The sequence below is a fragment of the Carex rostrata genome, chromosome 7, assembly GCF_964058835.1.
Source record: "Carex rostrata chromosome 7, lpCarRost1.2, whole genome shotgun sequence".
NCBI lineage: Eukaryota > Viridiplantae > Streptophyta > Magnoliopsida > Poales > Cyperaceae > Carex > Carex rostrata.
In genome coordinates this window covers 2,915,929-2,937,007 of record NC_135924.1, presented here as the reverse complement: position 1 = coordinate 2,937,007, position 21,079 = coordinate 2,915,929, and the positions used below count along the sequence as shown (strand labels likewise).

General features: G+C 35.5%; 1 protein-coding gene across 1 annotated transcript; it reads right to left on the bottom strand.

Moving 5' to 3' along the window:
* Window positions 1-498: 498 nt before the first annotated feature.
* On the bottom strand, window positions 499-15,780 carry LOC144556653 (galactan beta-1,4-galactosyltransferase GALS1-like). Its single transcript, XM_078305041.1, has 7 exons — window positions 15,177-15,780; window positions 14,151-14,211; window positions 13,824-13,892; window positions 2,462-2,616; window positions 2,058-2,370; window positions 1,413-1,592; window positions 499-856 (listed from the first exon to the last, which is right to left on the bottom strand). Exons 1-7 carry the CDS (start codon window positions 15,502-15,504, stop codon window positions 499-501), a joined length of 1,464 nt encoding a protein of 487 aa, XP_078161167.1. The 5' UTR covers window positions 15,505-15,780.
* Window positions 15,781-21,079: the final 5,299 nt, after the last annotated feature.

Sequence of the window (21,079 nt, the reverse complement as noted above, 5' to 3'; positions counted from 1 at the left end):
ATGTGAAAATTAACCCTCAACACTCAACATTTCAAGTTTTCTTTTTCCCGTGTATAACAATTTTTAATTCTCTTATTGAGATTAACACACAATTTCCAGTTTTCCTTGTTTAAATATAGAAAATATTTTCAAGTTCTCACTTTGAAGAGGAAACCTCTGTCATTATTGCATGACCCCAAAAGAAAAATCTTAATTCAGCTCAAATTGACATCATGTTTTGAAAATCCATGTAATGTAAGCATATCAAACAAAATTATATATGTTCTAGCTGACCATCTCAGAATAAAGTACAATAAATACTGGCAAACAATTTTATACATATGAAATCAGTGTAAACTAAAAAAAAGTAAACAAATATATTAATAATTTAACAACTATGAATTTTCAAGTACAACACCTAGCTCTCTCTGTTACAACTTCAAGGAATGTATTTCAACTTATATTCGCTACTACATTAATTATATAGATTAGACTTCAAGACCACCAAGCTAAATTAGGTTAAGTTTGAGGCGGGAGCCAAACTGGCCCGATCATCTCTCGTTCAAACCGTTTGATTGTGGGGGCCAATTTTCTCATGCCATCATCATAGACATAAGGTATTTCTTCGAACCATGTGGCATTGCCATCAGACGGTATAGGTCTATATTCTTGGCATGGCTCGCCAAATACATTAATGGAGCCGTGGTAGTGGTAGTACCGTATTAAGTGTTCCGTCTTGTGTGTGGTATTTCCTATGACATTTTGTGACATGTGTATTCCAGTTGCATATGTATTCTGAGCTTGGATCGCATACTTGCGGTCGCGACGGATCCCGGTAATTGAGTCGCGATAAACCAATTTCTCAAAACCCCATTCACTGTTTGGCATATGGAGAAGTTAGAATGAGAAGAAAAAATTAAAAGTTAGAAAGTTCTTTTGTGTTATTGTGTTGAACTAATCCAATTAGTAATGAACTAAATGCAACTTTGTATAAAACATTGATGTGACAGTCCAACCAATGCAAGCTAGTTCCATAAATTGGAAATATTATGATATTAAAAAATAATTAAAAGATAGATATATTCATAATTAATTAGTTGGATTGTCAAAATTAATGTGGATGTCTCTATATATAGATCATAAATGATTTTTTTTATTAGAGATGGAGAAGAGAGGGCGGAAAGGGCAGGCCCCTTTAATATTTGTGCCAACACAGATCGGACGTTCTGGATTCATTCTACATTAACTCAAATTCTGAGTTAATGAATACAATACGAATTCCAACACCACCACCACCCCCCCCCCCCCCCCCCCCCCCCCCCCCCAATATTATATTTGTAGTTCTGCCTCTGATTATGCAATTAACTAACAACTTTCATGGAAAATGTTTTAATAAATGATGATAATTAAAGAGAGTTTGTATAAACATATACTTGGAATAATCCTCATTGGGATCAAGCACGCATAGCTTGCTAGACATGGGGTTTTGTTCGATTGTAAATTGAGTATAAGGCAACAACTCGGCAAGCACCCCCTCCAAAGTACGACCTTCCGGCAAGTATATGTACTCATCCACGTCGAAATAAAATGTCCAGTTCGCTGCATGCCGGTACCTATTAGAAGAGAAAAATTACTTTAGTTTCTCCATCAAAATCTGAACAACTTACATTTAACACGTTAAAGAGACCAAATATAACTCCTAGTTGCGTCATGTTGTGATTAGTCACGTGCCATTTTATATCTTGACCAAGTCAAATTTTCATGTAACATGTTGTACTGTGATCAAACTTTGAGAAATGATCACAGCACGATAGTCATGTTGTGTTCACACATGTCATGATAAAATGTGATGTGATTGATCATATTAACTATTTTTTATTTTAAGTTTGTTTAAGGCAGGAAACAATAAAAAAAAAGTCAAAAAATGTGAAAAAATTTATGAAAAATGTATGTGGTCACGTCACGTGATCACATGTCATGTCTTGTGCCATGATTAGACTGTATAGTGTTGTATTATTTTTGTCGGAGGTGATCACGTACAACATACGAATGGCCATTCATGAGAATCTATGCTTTACCTGTGCAAGCAATCATTGACAACGAGGAATTGGTTGTAGTAATATCCATCGTACTCGGCTTGGCCTCTTATATCTTGCAGTGTTACTCGTCCAGCTCGTATCCATGGGTCCAGAGCAGCTTGTACCGGAGGGGTGACCCCACCAGCATCATGAAACACAAAATGAGATCTCGGACCGAAAAAATGCGCATGGTATGCCATCCACTCGCGTATGCGTGATGCACTCACGTTGCCATACAGAGATGATCCGCAATACAAGTACTCGTATGGAAATGGAGGTTTGAATTTTGCCTCGTCATAGGAACCTGGTGCTTCTGTCATATATTTCAACATTCAAAAATATTATATATATTTTGATTGATGTTTTAAGCAGCATTTAATCAAAGGGATGAAGGTTATATATACCTTCTAATGCAACAATTCTCTCGTTTCTTTTTGAGGATCTAGAATAATATGCATGCAGTATTAATTTCCCTCCTTTATTGTCAAAATTAGGTATCTCATAGAAGGTGCAATTCACAATTACAACTGTGTACACACGGCCGTATCCCCAATCTGCACTATTGGAAAAAATAGAATCAGTATCGGTTATATACAGATATCAGTATCGGTTCACAACCGATCCTGATGAGGGCGACACAGATACCAAACAAATCTGTATCGGTTGTTACAACCGATGCAGATAGGTACCAATCTGCATCGGTTCTAATTAACAACCGATGCAGATAGGTACTAATCTGCATCGGTTCTAATTAACAACCGATGCAGATTAGTACCTATCTGCATCGGTTCTAATTAACAACCGATGCAGATAGATTTTGTAAATAGAATTTTTAAAATTCAGGAAAAACTATCAGCATCGGTTCTACTGTACAACCGATACAGATGTATATTTCAAATTATATTTTTTAAATTCAGAAAATAGAGTATCAGCATCGGTTCTGACTGAAAAACCGATACTGATTTTTATTTTAATTAAGAAAATCACTATCAGCATCGGTTCTTAAGTAAGAACCGATGCTGATACTCAATTGAATTTTTAAAAAATATTTTTTATTAAATGACCAGCTTCCATATTTATTTAGCTGGCCGAAATTTGAAATTATCACAAATCCTAAATTATCAATAAAACACATTCTAAATTAATTTTCAATAAAACACATCCTAAATTAATTATCAATAAAACACATCATAAATTAATTATATATCATACACATCCTAACTTATTACAAAAAATTCATGTTCCTAACTTCCTCTCGTCTTAATTTCTTTCAGCAAGGCTTTGGCCCACATTTGGCGAAAGTCGGCCAAGCGTTGTAACGTATATTTAGCGGGAATATCCTGCATTTTTAGAATTTGTGAAGAGCATATATATACAATTAAATTGTGTATTTTATTATATTTGAAGCAACAATTCTTATTTTTGAAAAATTTATAAATGCATATATACCTTCAATTGCGGAAAAACATCGAGACAGTGGTTTATTATGTCTTGCATGAGCAACATGGTATAATATGCACATTCCCAGCTGGCTGGTTGTTGTGGGCACTACATAACAAGTTTCAAACAAAAAAATGTTTGTATTACGAGCATACAAATGGCTTATATGTATATTCATTATAATTATATCGCAATATGAATTTTTACCTTGCAATCGTTATGAACTGTTAAAGAAGCACCCATTTCCTTTATGAAGGCGCTGTTGAAATATGAAAACATTGAACAATCAGTACTTACGATACATTTTTGAAATGATAATATAATAATAAAATCATTAGTATTCTTAAAAAACGTAAAATTTAGGAAAGACACTTACTCCTCGATAGCAGCACTGATCATCAGCATTCTTTTACCTTTCTTATCGGAATCGTACACGTACAATGCACGTTCTCTTGGCATAAGCACGACCAATATCCAATGATTTCTGCATGTTAGGTTTGTAGCATGTCATATTATTCAATTTATATGAATTGAAAGAAATATAATAAAATTAGAATATATATATATGTAACACTAACATCTGATGGTATGGTATGAAGATTAATCTCTTGTCCTGATTTTCTCGGAGTGCTTTCCCTATGTATTGAAGAACACGTCCTCGGTCATCATTCATCAGGTTGGCATTCGTTCGATTGGGGTCCATGAAACCAATCTGCTCATCGGGATATTCCTCCTTGAGGTATTTGTGCCAATACCTACAAAATAAAGATATAGAGGTGATATCAATTTTGTGAAATTTGAATTAAAAGTACTAAATTCTACAATTATTACGAATATTAACTCACAGCATCCAGATCTGAACGACTGGTACAGTGAGCCACTCCCGTGGTGAAAGCAAGGCCGCATAATCATCTGCATAGACGCATATGGAGTCATCTGAACATAAAAGATCAGCTGGGGAATCGATTTCGATTGGGCTGCCATCTAGCTCCGAAAACCGATCACGAATATGCTTGAATGTCTGTCCCAGCTTGTCAAAATTGATACCATCAAATGCCTTGCAGTGACTCGTTGCTTTCGGACCTCCAGGAATAATCATTTCTTTGCGTGGTTCCTGCAAAATTTCATAATAAATTGAAGTAAAATCCAAAATCATCTATAACTCTATCACATAGATACTAATTCGGAAGTATAAGAACTTGTAATAATAATATACCTCAGCTGAACCTATCGCTATCATGGACATCGGCCATGCAGTGAAACTGCCGAGGGCATCCTTTAGGGTTTCCTGCTCGCCATTTGGTACAGGTAATGGGTGATTTATGAAGTCCGCATCGAAAATACCATCCACCAACACTCTTGCATGGTCGAGCGGCATCGGTCTGCCGTGAATTGTTCCACCGGGTGCAACTGGAACATGAATTGTCCCCACGGCTACTGTAACAGTGTTCCCATTGATAGCTGCCTGGAGTTTGCAGCTTATTTCTGCCTCCTGTTCAGATATATGTATTTACTCGAATAAACTAAAACGTATGAACAGTACAACATGTAATGGAAAATAAATGGTGAAATTTGAATATTATTGAATTTGAATTTGCATTACCTCAGTATACCCGGAAAGATCTGCAATTGGTTTGACTGACTGGCTGCTGCTCTGAAGGACTGTTGGGGTAAACGTCTGAACTTGTTGGCCCATTGACTGCTGAACCAAAAGTGCAAGTTGAGACTTCATTTCTTCCCTCATTTTTGCTTCTAGTCTCACCTCTATTTCTCTTACTTTGTCCTCCATTTCTTCCCTCAGTTCTTCCCTCATTTTTGCTTCGGAACTCGAGGGAGCGCGTCTCCTCCTTATTGAGCTCTTCTCGTATGTTTTCCTGATAGGAACCAAACCTCCCACTCCTCTCACCCTCCCAGGATGTTCCGGATTTGGCAGAGATTTTCCGAGAACATCGTCGTATCGTTCGACGGCCAACAAGCCTTTTTTCAGAGCCGCCTCTTGTTCTTCCTGGAATGACAACATGTTATAAACTAATAAATTAACGTAGAGGTTTCAATGAATGACAATATCTAAAATTCTTACAATAAACTAATAAAGTAAAGTAGCGTTTTCAATGAATAACAATATCTAAAATTCTTACAATCTTCTCGATGATCGGTACGTATGTTTCTGGATAAAAGCGTTCCTTGGTCTCCTTATCGAGCTTTTGTCTTCCTAGTCTCCAGGTGACGTGCCTATGCTCAATCGACATATCAAGGACCTCTTCTGGTTTCAATGCACTTGTTGAGCCTTGGGAAGACGGATCACTAGATGTTTTCTCGTCTGCAATCGTCTGCATAGCATCTGTAAGCCTACTCCGAAAACCCTCGCTCATGTAACCTCTAGATCCTAAGAAATGCGGATACTCGTTTTTGGCCTGATTCTCCTTTCCAATTTTGCTAGCAGTCTACAATTAATATGTCAAGACAATCATTGTAGGCCTTAATTATAAGAGTATTTGAATTCTTACTTAGAGATAAGGTAGGTGATCCGCAGAAATAAACATACCTCAAACTCCTCCGTCTCTCGATACTTGACAAATACCTCCCAGTCTTTTTCTTCCATATTTTGCTTGGCAAAATCGGGAGTCTCACCCGCGCGCCACACTTTAGTCATCTCGGTTCGCCACCTCCGGTGATAAGTAGCCATCTTCTGATAATAATAGTTCCTCACTTTTTCTTCCTCTTTTATACCCCATCTCAGCTGCCAAACAAATAGAAATCAAAATTTAGAGTTAGTTAATATCAAATGAAAGCTTGTGAACTTAGTACTACGTTATTTACCTTCAGTGTTTCCCATATTTTCCGCTTGTTCTCTTCTGGAACATCTTTCCACAATACGAAACTTATAGGAATATTCATTCTCACCAATATACCGAATTCCGTTGGAAAAGACGTTGTATCCGTAGTAACAACCGGCCTGTGAAACTTGTCAAGTTCCAGCTCTTTCCCTTTCTCGTTAAACTTCTCCTTGATTGCATTAGGCCCTCTTCCTCGTTTCTTAGCCGAGGCTGTCTGACTATTGCTTTCCATATCTGAATTTGCAAATAGGTTAACAATATAACAAGTATCAAAAATTGCAATTTCAATATGACAAAAAATTCGAGTTTCTAAACTCAATATCTAACAATTTCAAACAAGTATCACCTTCATATAATTTACCAAAGTATCACAAGAATATAATTTACCCAAGTATCACAAGAATATATATGTTCATACAAATTCAACATTTGTATGAATCTCTAAACAATTCTTAAACAACTAATTCAACATTTCTAAACAATTTCAAGAATTTCTATGGAATTTCAAGAATTTCAAGAATTTCTAAACAATTTCAACAATTTCAAGAATTTCTAAACAATTTCAAGAATTTCAAGAATTTCTAAACAATTTCAAGAATTTCTAAACAATTTCAAGAATTTCAAGAATTTCTAAACAATTTCAAGAATTTCAAGAATTTCTAAACAATTTCAAGAATTTACCCAAGTATCACAATTATTTAAGCATACACACATTCACAATTATTTAAGCATATACCCGAATCTATAAGCATATACAAGTTTCACAAGAATTAAATTTGCAAACCCTAAACCCTAAACCATCATATACATACAAATTATGCAAGTACTATCACAAGAATATACCCGAATTAATCTAACATACATACATTCACAATCATTTCGGTTTGGTAATTATTCACAATCTAACATACATACATTCACAATCATTTCGGTTTGGTAATTATTCACAATCTAACATACATACATTCACAAGCATATACCCGAATCTAATATACCCTAAACCATCATATACATTCATCATATATATTCACAATCATATACCCGAATCTAATATACCCTAAACCATCATATACATTCATCATATACATTTCGGTTTGGTAATTAACTAGTTAACTAAAACAATTACTTATTCAATTAATGTAACAATTCAATTAATTACCCGATTTGAGAGGGAGAGGGAGGCGGAGCAAACGAGCCGACGGAGGTCACAAGCCAACAGAGTCGACGGAGGAGAAGAGCCAACGGAGGAGAAGGAGAGAGAGGGGTCACGGCCAAGGAAGCAGCTAGAGAAGGAGGTCACGGCTAAGGAAGGAGGAGGCGGAGGAGGCCGAGTGAGGCTAAGGAAGGTTACGGCGGAGGAGAAGGAGCACGGCTAGGCCACGGCGGAGGAGAAGGAGCACGGCTAGGTCACAGCGGAGGAGGAGCAAGGCTAGGTCAGCACGGTTTAATTTTGAGGTTTTGAGGTTTTGAAAAATGAGTAAGTTTTAAAGAATATAGAGGCGCCGGTTGGAGAGGGAAGCCTATCAGCATCGGTTCCTAGCTTAAGAACCGATGCTGATAGTTATCCGCATCGGTTCTTAAGCTAGGAACCGATGCTGATAGTTATCAGCATCGGTTCTTAAACTAGAAACCGATGCTGATAGTGGTATTTATTTAAAATAATGCGGAGTACTATCAGCATCGGTTCCTAGCTTAAGAACCGATGCTGATAGTTATCAGCATCGGTTCTTAAGCTAGGAACCGATGCTGATAGTGCTATTCATTTAAAATTGTGTTATTTTATATTTTTGTATAAAAAAAACATGTTATTGTGTTATTTTATATTTTTGTATTTTAAAATTTTAAAAAAGGATTTTTATGTGTTATTTTATATTTTTTAATGTGTATGTTATTTTAAAATATAAAAAAAACATGTTTATGTGTTATGCTATTCATCATTTTTGTATGTGTATGTTATTTTAAAATATAAAAAAAGCACGTTTATGTGTTATTTTATATTTTTGTATGTGTATGTTATTTTAAAATATAAAAAAAGCATGTTTATGTGTTATTTAATATTTTTGTATTTTAAAAATTACTTATAAAATAAAAATAAAATAAGCTACTAAAATACAAACATTAAAAATTTAAAAATAAGCTAATAAATTACATATAACATGAAAAAAAATAAGCTACAAGAAGTGTTGAAGAATAACTTGCATGCTTCTCATCGTCGGGTGTTTCAGTGCATTCTGAAAAAAAAAACCCGTACCTTTTTGTCAGCAATATTAAAGATTATTAACTCACATTTTAATATTTTTTGACATACCAATATTAAATATATGACATACCAACATTATGACTTGCCAATGGAAACTTCTTCAACCCATTCTCCTTCATCATGATCGATGCGCATGTGACCTGTTTCATTATCCTCAGCGCCCGGTAGAGATGCCATGCCAGTAGAAAACGGTGGTATCTCATCAAAATGATCGTACGCTTCTTCGTCTTCCACATTATCAATCCCGATTATACGTCTTTTACCAGAGAGGACAACATGTCTTGAACGATCGGCGGGATCAGTTACGTAGAACACTTGCGTGGCTTGTCTTGCAAGTATAAATGGATCATCCTTATATCCAGCTTTACTGAAATCCACCAGAATAAAACCATCTTCGTCGACTTTAACCCCCCTACGGTTATCGACCCATTTACACATAAATAACGGGATATTAAATCTTATGTAATCGAGCTCCCAAATTTCTTCAATAAACCCGTAATATGACATCGATGCATGCGATGGTCCGGCACCTTTAGGATCTGACAAATCACTCGAAACAGCTACTAACGTCACTCCACTGTTTTGTACGGTACTCTTTGCATCTTGATTTCTTGTGTAAAATGTGTACCCGTTAATGTCATATCCTTGGAAGGTCCTCACGACATGAACTGGACCAAGAGCCAACAATTTGACAATTTCTTTAATGTTTTCTCCCTCCGGAGCTTGCATGACTCTACGTGTAAACCATCTTTCAAACGTTTTATTGTGTTCGCCGATTAACCACTTATTAGATTTCTTAGGATTCTGTTGCCGCAAAAGAGTCATATGCTCGTCCCAAAAAAGATGAACGTCAGTGAGGTGTTGCAAAACATGAAAATGTGCTAATGACATTGTTGTACTATCAGGCACGAATAATTTCGCACCGATTGTTCCTACCCCGTGAAGCCTACCCTCGTGCCGAGACTTAGGGATGCCGATGGCTTTGACATCATCCATATAATTAGTACAAAACTCAATAACCTCTTCGGCAGTGTAAGCTCTTACGATGCTGCCCTCAGGCCGATATCGGTTCCTGACATATCCCTTTAACAATCCCATGTATCTCTCGAACGGATACATGTACCGCAAGAAAACAGGTCCACACATCTTAATTTCTCTAATTAGGTGAACGATTAAATGAACCATGATGTCAAAAAAAGACGGCGGAAAATACATTTCAAGATGACAAAGAGTGACAACAACCTCCTTCTGCAGAGCATCTAGCGTATCAGGATCATTTACTTTGCAACAGATGGCGTTAAAGAAAAAGCAAAGCTTCGTAATGGTCTGCCTAACACACTTTGGCAATATGCCCCGAATTGCAACAGGAAGAAGCTGTGTCATTAAAACATGACAGTCGTGAGACTTCATTCCTGTCAATTTTAAATCATCCAGTGAAACTAGGTTTTTAAAATTCGAAGAATATCCAGATGGAACTTTGACACCATGAAGGCATTCCAGTAAGCTTTTTTTCTCTGCTTTCGATAGCGTATGCATTGCGGGTTTTAGATATGTACAAGTTTTTCCTTTTTCTCTTTCCTTCTCTGCTGGTTGTAGATCTGGCCTTATGTTCAAGAATTGCATGTCTTTCCGAGCATTGATACCGTCCTTAGTTTTACCCGGAATATTCAATAATGTTCCAACTATGCTATCACACACGTTTTTAACCACATGCATCACATCGAGACAGTGTCGAACCTCTAAGTGCTCCCAGTATGGTAAATCCCAGAATATTGACCTCTTCTTCCAACATATTTTCGGAGCCCCTTTCTTTCTCACCACCTTCTTTTTAAATTTACCCAATTGAACTTTCAAATCTTTTACTCGCGAATAAACTTGCTTACCGGTCAACGGGTAATTTGCTCTGGTATTCTCGGTCTTTCCATTGAATTCTTTTTTTCTCTTTCGGTGTGCGTGGTTGGCAGGAAGAAATCTACGATGACCCATGTACACATTTTTAGAGGAGTTGGGTAGCCACACATCGACTGTATCATCCAGGCAAACAGGGCACGCTTTCTCTCCTTTGACACTATAACCCGACAAATTTCCATAAGCCGGAAAATCATTAATGGTGCAGAAAAGCATGGCCCGTAAAGTGAATTTCTCCTTGCTGTATGCATCATACATTTGCACTCCGGGTTGCCATAATTCTTTTAAATCCTCAATCAATGGCGCTAGATATACATCTATATCGTTCCCGGGCTGTTTGGGTCCTGATATGAGCAAGGTCAACATGATGTATTTGCGCTTCATACATAACCAAGGCGGAAGATTATAAATGCACAATAAAACCGGCCAACTGCTATGCTTGCTGCTCATGCTACTGTGCGGATTTATTCCATCTGCACTCAGCCCAAGCTTTAGATTTCTAGGGTCACGTCCGAATTCAGAAAACTCTCTGTCAATATTCCTCCACTGGGGAGAATCAGCGGGGTGCCGTAATTTCCCGTCTTTCTTCCGGTTTTCGGCATGCCAACGCAGTAATTTTGCATCTTTAGCATTTGAGAACAAACGTTTGAATCTCGGTTTTACGGGGAGGTACCACAATGCTTTTGCAGGAGGTCCTTTATTCGGTTTACAATCATCACTTTTATCACTGGCAATCTGCTTTGGTTTGTAACGTGATGCACCACATTTTGGACACTCGTGAAGGTCTTCATACTCATTTCGATATAATATACAATCATTTGGGCACGCGTGTATTCTTTGAACTCCCAAATCAACTGGGCACAATATTTTCTTCGCTTCGTAAATATTGGGTGGTATCTCGTTTCCTTCCGGAAGCATTTCTTTTAAAGTTTGTAATAGCTCAGTAAAACTTCTATCACTCCAACCGTTAGATGCTTTAAGGTTATACAATTTTAATACACCTTTCAATTTTGAAAATTTAGAACAACCAGGATACAATTCCTTATTAGAATCTTCGTACAAATTCTCAAACAAACAATACTGCTTATCATTATCAAAATCCTCTTCTATATCACGTAACATTTGATCAAAATTATCACATTTATCTACCACTATATCATCATTTTCTTCGGTATGATACTCCTGTTGCTCAGTACGAGTACCTACGTCGGTTTCCAATCCCCGTAAGTCATTCCCCTCATCCCCAACGGTATGGTATTCCTGATGCTCAGTACCAGTACCTATGTCGGTTGGAAAACTCTCACCATGTCATATCCAACACTTATATCCTTGCTTGAATCCACGACGGATTAAATGGCTCCTCACTTGGTTCGAGTTGGAAAATTTTTGACCATTGTTACAATCACGACAAGGACACGACATCATTGTACTCCCCTTATTCGCCATATCTTCCATAGCAACTCTGATAAATTCCTCGACACCTGTCGTATATTCATCCGATAGACGTGATGCTTCGTACATCCAACTGCGGTCCATCTGCAATTATAGTAGAACACAATTAATTTATAACAAGCTTGGGGTACTAAATTATATTCACAGTAAGGCTTACATGGGGCCTGGTTACCATCCTATCCCACTCTTTGAATACTTCGTCTCAGTAGTGACCACTTGTTAGTCGTGTTTTAGTATTTAAGAAAATTTCGGCAGCATTTCCCCTTAGTTCCCCGAGTATTCGGGGAACTAATAAGGAGAAATGCTGCCGAAATTTTCTTAAATACTAAAACACGACTAACAAGTGGTCACATCCTAATTGAGACAAAGTATTCAAAGAGCAGTCCCAAAACGGGGACTATTCAAAATTAATCCCTAATGGATTAATTTTGAACGGGTATCATGACTTAAAGGCATTAATCATGCGGTTTTGGCTCTCAAGACAATACTCTAGCTACATACTTACTACAAATCTATTTAGTCTAGCTATCGAAATACACATTTATGCACAAAACTAATTAAACATGAGTTTTATGTGGTACTTACAACTTTTTTAGATGCCGTACCGAGTGAGATGAAGATCGCTGCACCAAATCTCTCAATAATAGCCAAACTACAAAATTAAACCATCGGAACCTAAATAAGAGATGTATATATATATAACATGGACTTAACTACGATGCTATATATGGGTTGCATAGAGGCCTCCCGTGCTACGGCTCAATATTTGAGTTTTCAAAATACTCACGGTCGATCCGAACCGTTTATCTTGTTCTCCGTATTAATATGTGTTTGGAGACCAAATTTTACATTTTTTGGAAATTTTTAACTATTTTTTTAGATTTATTGAAAATCGTTGTTTTTCATACAAATCTGGACCATAAAAAAATAGTAAACAATTTCCAAAAAATGTCAAATTTGGTCTCCAAACACATATTAATACGGAGAACAAGATAAACGGTTCGGATCGACCGTGAGTATTTTGAAAACTCAAATATTGAGCCGTAGCACGGGAGGCCTCTATGCAACCCATAGCATATTAGCCAAATACTATATAACATATATATGATGCATGCTAGGGTATATATTGGTATATATCAAAAGCTCAAATATAGCATGCATGTGCAAATATAGTTATATCAAAAATTCATATATATCATGAATTTGCTCATCTTCACATATAAAGAAAAGCTTAAAATATAAAAATGTATTAAAACCTAAAAGATAGATTAGGGTTTATAAAATGGGCCGAATTAGAACCTAAATTGTGCTAGATCTAACATCAAACTTGAGAAAAGAGATGATTAATCAATTAATGAACCTGAGAACGAAGAGTGAGATAGCTGATCAATGCCCAGTAAGATAGCTGCTGCGCCAAGCAATGGAGGAAGAAGAAAGAAAAATGATTCTGTGAAGAATCAGACTTCGGGATAAAGCTAAATATGAACTATCAGCATCGGTTCTAAGCTTAAAACCGATGCTGATAGTATCAGCATCGGTTCTAAGCTTAGAACCGATGCTGATACTTTACAATCAGAATCGGTTCTAATATTAAAACCGATGCTGATACTATCAGCATCGGTTCTAAGCTTAGAACCGATGCTGATACTTTATAATCAGAATCGGTTCTAAACTTAGAACCGATGTTGATAGTATCAGCATCGGTTTTAATATTAGAACCGATGCTGATAGTGCATGTGCTGTGCTTTCATTAGCTTTTAGTATCGGTTTTAGTGATAGAACCGATTCAGGTAAGTATTAGTATCGGTTGGTTAGTACACCCGATCCAGATAAGCCGATCCTGATTCCTGTTTTTCCACTAGTGCTGGCAGCATCCAGTATGCCTTGGAACTAATATTGTTTGTCGAATTTGAATTTGAAATCCATCGACACCTGTACCTGCAGGTTCAAAAGCAAAGTTTAAATATTAATTAGCATTGTTTATAGCCATGGAGACACTAAATTTGGTATGGTTAACCACTATTAGTTTATTTATTTACTTAGTTAAATCAAATCACTCTAAGATGATGAAGAAATTGTTATTTACTAATTTTATTGTTTTCTACTTTAAATGCTTGCTCTAAGTTATCTGCTTTTTCAAAAACCAACATAATACCTTAAAAAAATTTAAACAACAGATAAAATAAAACAGTATACCGTGGTTTTCCATAAACATGGATTGGTTTTGAGGCGAGTCCGATTACAGCAAATGTGTAGGCATAGTTCAAAAAATCGGAATCGGAATCGGAATCGGATTTTTGACCGCCTAGTTAGAATCGGATAAATCGGCCGAAATCGGAAAATCGGATCGGTAAATCGGGTTTTTTTGGCAGAAGCCTTGTTTTGTAGCTAAAAAGTAGGAAAAATTGATAAAAACAATTTATAAAAAAATTATGTTAATTAAGAATAAATAAATAGATTCGTTGATTCTTAGCTAGCTAAATTTGAAGTGCTACATGACAATTTAGAATTTAGGAAGTATATTAATCAATCAAATACCAGCCGTACAAATCTCAAAGTCTTGAAGAAGAAATGAAATTAATCAAATTTAATTGAAGGGTTCGGATCCACACTCCACACTCAAATATATATATTGATTTCTTTCAAAACCTTTCTTATTCCGTCGGATCACAGCTAGCACAGATCTCAAAGCTGTGATTTGAATTCATGTGCTGAATTAACCCAATTGAATGGAATTTTCGGGTCCATCACATTCCCCTCCATTCCCTCTCCTCTTCTGTTCCACTGACAGCGGACCCCACAGCCCATTTCTCTTCCTTTCTTCTCTTTTCCTCTTCCCGTTCCATCTCTTTCTCCTTTCCTCGAGACTCCCTTTCTCTGTTTCTCTTCCGCTGACTGGCACCGGCGCACGCGATTTCCTCTGTCTCGTCCGTCTTTCACTCAAATGGCATAGGCGCACAGACCCGAGAATCGCATAGACCCGATTTCCTCTTTCTCGTCCGCCTTGAATCGGCACAGGTTAGTGACATTGAAAAAAATAATTCTTTAAATCGGCTTGAATCGGTATAAATCGGCCAGAAAATCGGAAAATCGGCCGATTTTTTCACTGTTCATCCGCTTTTTTTGAAAAAAATCGCACCAACTTGAGAATCGGGCAAAAATCGGATCGGTCCAGTCCGATTCCGAGTTGAATCGGCCGATTTTTCGAACTATGTGTGTAGGGCCCACCTCGGTACGCCCCCATCTGAACAAACAATGCAGCCGCATTTCCATACGGCTTGAATTCTCTCTTATTTGGGTTGTCACTTGGAACTGGTCGTGTAGTGTTGGTTGTGCAATTTTCAGGATTGGAGCAGGAGAGGTATGATTTAGAAGCAGGAGAGGGAAAGAGAGAGGGGTTGTAGGGGTTGTAGGGGTGTGGGATTTGAAAGAAGGCAATGACAAGGGTTACCAGCAGAAAGAGTGTGATGATTAATTGCTTTCGATCGATGCGCAATAGGATGTTCGTGCCAGTACTGGTACCGTCTATGGATGCAGAATCTTTCTCCATTGGTTTCCCTCCTTGCTTTCTATATTTCTTTTTGTGTTGGTACTAGTACTGCCTAGTGAAAGAAGCTCTCTCTCTCTAGAAAAATTTATGTAGAAAAGGGTCCTTTAGAACTTCTTAAGTAGCTAGGAGTGAGGATTAACCAAAATAAGAACTTGTAAATAACTTTTTTTTGCTTTTGTTTTTTTTGTCAATGCATTTGTTAGTGGTTTCCCAATAACTCATAAAAAATATACTTCTTAATTAATTTGATTTGTTAATTAATGTGTGCCTATCTGTGATATATGCTTTTGAGTTTCTCTTTCGAACATAGTAACTCATTTTCATCTCCTTTTTAGTATAAGATGAAGAGCAAAGTTAGATTGTGATGTGCTCATCAAAAGGGGTTGGTGATAGGGATATTAATGGCACCTTTCTATCCATTTATTTGACCCGTACCGTATTCGATAAGATGGATATGGATAAGATTATTTATCCGTAATCTTATCGGGTACGGGTAAGGGTATGGGTAAAAAAATTCATTATCTAAACTAAGTAAAACTTATTATTCTGTACCTGTTAATTATAAAAATTATATATATTATATATATACTGATATTAACTCTCCAACTATTCTTGATAATTGTGTTACGCAAACACGTAAATAAATTTGGGCAAATACCAATAAAATTTAGAACTTTATATATTTTTGAAATGAATGTGTTTTAATGTATTATTTAGTAAATAATAATTTTTTATTATAATAGCATTATCCGTTATATATCTGCTACCGTTTCGTTATCTGACAATAATAATGGGTAAGAGTAGGGTACGAAGAAGCTAATTCGTTGCGGATAAGGGTAGGGTATGGGTAAGAATAATTTGTAACTGGTACAAGTATATGAAAATGCTTCCACCCGATCCTTACCGTACCTGTTGACACCTAGTTGGTGAGCACAACTTCAAAATATCATATTAGCTTCAAATGATTAATTCAAACCATTGAAATCCATTAATTTACTTCATGAGTGATGCATACATGCAAAATTTAGAAAGTTTTGAATTCATTCAGTGCAAGATCAATTGGTAATTAAAAAACTAAACTTTTACAACTTATTTTATAAGTTGTTTTATGTATTCATTTTTCATCATATTTTTGAACCACTTGACCTTGTACTAAATGATTTTGAAACTTTCAAAATTTTACATGTATATGCATCACTCATGAAGTATATGGATTTCAATGGTTTGAATTTGTCATTTGAAGACAATCTGATAGACTTTTGGAATTGTACTCACCAATCCCTCTTGGTGAGCACATCACACCCTAACTTTGCTCTAAGATGAATATCAAACTTTTGAAAATACATTCCATAATAAATATTGAGTCTTTAATGTTTTTGTTAGACAAAAGATAATATTTTAGATAATTATATATGCTAGATGTGGTTTTCTAACCATTTTTTTAATGTATTCTCCACACTCATATATATGTTACCATATCATTATTTGTTTGTCATTTTCTTTTTATAGAAACATGCTTTGTCTTAATAGAGTATGTTATAAATTTTGAAGGGTTTGCACTTATGATAAAGGTATACAGGGGGACTACATATAGAGGGTATCAACGGATACGGGTCGGATGGAGACATTTTCATATCCGTATCTTTTATGATAACGAAAAAAAATCTTTACCATTATCCGTCTTTTTGAATACGGTACAGGTTGGATAAACAGATAAAAAAGTTTTATTGACATATCGATTTGTATTTTCGATAAAATATTTTTCAAAACAAGAAAAAAAAAAAAAGTAATAATAATGAATAACTAATTTATATTATAAAAAATTAATAAAATACAAAACTTTATGGTATCATGTATCATGTATCATCTTTATACAAATATATATTTATATATATAATTTTATTTTTAAGAATTATCTTATACAAAAACGGATAAAATAACGAAAAAAATCGTTACCCGTACCCGTACTCAATAAATTAACGAAAAAAAATCTGACTCTTACTCATGTTTTCAAATACAATACGGATCAAGTAAACGGATAAAAGGGTGTTATTGACACCCCCTAACTTCATATAGCGACCCACTTTTACAAATTAATCAAAATAATTGTGTTTGATCTTCATTAAATATGTTAAAGTCAGACGCCTAAAATGAATAATTGATTGGACAAGTTTTTTTTTTATTTATATTGATTTAGAAAACGACGACTAGCAGCCGACCGGGCATGCAACCAGTACTACATATGTATAAAAAAATTAAGCGCTAATTAATAGACATGCATGTATTATCCATCTCTCTGTAGTCATGGCGTACACTAACACTAATAATTAATTAAATTATACAGAACTAAACATGCATGTTTTCCTTTTGATAAAGGCGTGTGTCAGCTAGGCTAGTATCTTTATCCCTAAAAATGAATTAACAAAGGTGTTCAATTAATTATGAGAAATATCAAAGGTCAATGTTCCTTCTAGATCTATTTTATTTTTTTCTTTTTCCATCCACATTAATTGCTTAATTAGTTTCAGTTGATGCACACATGACGGATATTAGATTAACAAAATTATTTGTAGATATCTTTAACTGCTATAACAACATAGAAACATAGAGTTGTCCAATCTGTATCAAGATCCGTACACACTGTATTCTACAAGGATACACAAAAGTTACGTTAATTTAAATACAGATCAGACAACTCTTTCTTTTGAATGATATATATATAAGGAAGCAGCTAGCTAACAGTCCCCGGCTCTCAGTTCTCCGAAAATCTCCGGACTTTTCACACTAATCCTATAAACAAGTTCATTAGATCCGGTAATACTATAAAAACAATCATATAAACAAGTTCAATGGATGTTCTGCAGATGAAACCGCGTGGTCCCAGATGAAAACGCGTGAAAGCTGTTGAAAACACGTGAAAGCTGTTGAAAATGCGTGGTCAACGAACAAAGTACAATTGAATTACAATCGGCAGTTCAACTGGGAACCACCTTCTGTGAACATACACATATTATCCTGTGAACATACAAATATTATCCTGTTAACATACACATATTATCCTGTGAACATACACATATTATCCTGACATACAAATATTATCCTGTGAACATACACATATTATTCTGTGAACATACATACACTACTAGAATTCACTCTTTTTTCATGCTCCCGAAAATGGCTTTTTCCAAGGGATTACCCTTGAAAAAAGCCCAAAAATCGTCATTTTCAAGCGCTGCCCTTGAAAATACTACCGTTGATAATACCCTCCTTGGAAATAGTCAGTATTTCCAAGAGGACCGTTGGAAATACTCTTTTCTAGCTTTTTTCAAGAGACTACCCTTGAAAAAAGGACCGTTGGAAATACTTTCAAATTTGACTTCTGTCTACATTATTTTCAAGGGGAGCATCGTGGAGCCCACTAGATTATTTTCAAGGGAAGCATCGTGGAGCCCACCAGATTATTTTCAAGGGGAGGGAACATGGGTCCCACTTGAACATTTCCAAGGGTGACACCCCTGGGACCCACTTGAGTATTTTCAAGGGCAGTTTATGGAGGACCCACCCCAGCAAATTCATGGCCAACAAAAGTGGGCCCCACCTGGTCAAATGTTGGTGCTATTATTTGAATGAGTTCGTGCATTTTTTTCCATGGAAATACCTCTGGAAATACTAGCCTCCTTTTTTTTTGTACCAGAATGTTTTCATTGGATTATTCTCCCGGTACCAACCCAATATTCCTTTACAATTCCCAATTCTCATTCAAACTGATAACACATCTTACAAATCGATAAAAAACACATTGAGAAAAGAGATTGCAAAGCATTTAATAAGCATAAATCATTAACATAGCATAATCAACACATTGTATCAAAAGAAAGTGAAAAACCCTTTACAACACAGTATTGTGTACTTGCACACTACTAATATACCCAAAATATACCCACTATGCTATGAGTTAACAAAAATTCACATAATAAGTTACCACCTAGTTTGTTGATATGTTAGAGGTTGTAAATTCACCAAAATGTGCACTTTCGGACACTAAAAGGTCTGGTTAAAGTTGAAGGTAGATTGCCACCTACAATATTAAGAAAACATCCATGTGAGCATCCATGTGAAATTATCGAGTCTGTTACCTACAATATTAAGAAAATAAATTATGAGAATTATATTATTATTATTAGCTTGGAAATGCATTTTGCAAAAATGTGATAAGTTACTAAAAATTGTACTCTACCTTGCTGCTGTTTATCATGGACGATGGTAAGTTTTGCCTGGACATATAGTTTGACTTATCCTCACTGTAGAAGGTATAAGTTAAATCTCAATTGCTAAAATTTCAATAATTAAAATTAAATAATAATAAATAAAATCTTGGATGTAAAGTACATGTTGGTACCCAGGACTAACATGGCCATACCATTATAAACAGACAATAGATTGACAAGGTTAATTTGTTGGGTATCTTTGGTTATAATGATCAGTGTGTCAATTGTCAAAGTAGTATCTAATTATGGTAGAATGAATCTCATTATTATCACTCCATGTTGTGTTTTTAACTTGACCATCTTGCTAGTGTAAATTTGATAAAAAAGTAACCAGATGTCAACCAAATAATAGTTTTTTGTTCTTTACATCAACTGCTTGTGGAGAGGCTAGTTTTCAATTAATTCAAAATGTTTGAGGCAAATTAACCACTTTATATGCAATTTTAAAACTAGAATTGCTAAGATAAACCAATGTTCGATGATGATCACAAACACAATTAGTAGGCATCAATGCAAATACAATAATGATATGAGGTGCAATTTGAATTAATAAAAAATGCTTTGCATATAATTATGGTCATACAAGCAAGGATAGGTATAATGAAATACTAGTTTAAACTTGATTAAGCAACCAAAGCAGGAAACATTTTCAGAAATTGGCATACCTGTACTGTACTGGTACTGTACCAATGTCTCGTCATTTTCACAATTTTAATCAAGTGATTTGTATCAGTGTACCTGTACTGTACCAATGTCTAAATAATAGAAAATAGAAGAGAAGGCAAGCAATATTGATACCAGTATCATAAAAAAATAGCAGACTTGAAAAGATATATAATCTCTGATACCTTTTGAAAAAGGACAAAACTATCCTCCTTATATGGATATCTAAAGCAGAGTTACAAATATCATTAATTGTCAAATAAAGCCTCTTAATTTTGGGCTATAGACTAGAAAGTTCATCATTATTTTTGAACTTACTGGTTGTATATAGTCGAAATCAAAACCAGCATATTCATTGAAATGATTCTCAATGTCGTATCCTCTGTAACTGTATGAGCCATACTCAAATCTATGAAATAAAGTTTACCTATCCAAATAATAAATATGAAAAAAGCATAAGTTACTATTAATTGACAACTACAATTATGGATTGTCAGAAAGCAAAACCTGCATTTTTTCAATTGAGAATTAACAGCACAAGTGAAACATCACTAAGGCTTTAACTTCTAAAAAATGAGAAGTTACTTTAGATGGAGGAACAACCTTTGCCAAAAATTTCGAAAAAAAAAATACTTAAGAGAAGG

What these genes read in the sequence shown, in the direction of transcription:
- LOC144556653 (XM_078305041.1), bottom strand. Translation starts at nt 15,504, where the DNA reads ATGGAGAAAGATTCTGCATCCATAGACGGTACCAGTACTGGCACGAAC. An exon ending in GTCAATGATTGCTTGCACAG is followed by an intron (nt 1,593 to 2,057) that starts GTAAAGCATAGA and finishes CTCTTCTAATAG; the next exon opens with GTACCGGCATGCAGCGAACT. An exon ending in CCCAATGAGGATTATTCCAA is followed by an intron (nt 857 to 1,412) that starts GTATATGTTTAT and finishes TATGCCAAACAG; the next exon opens with TGAATGGGGTTTTGAGAAAT.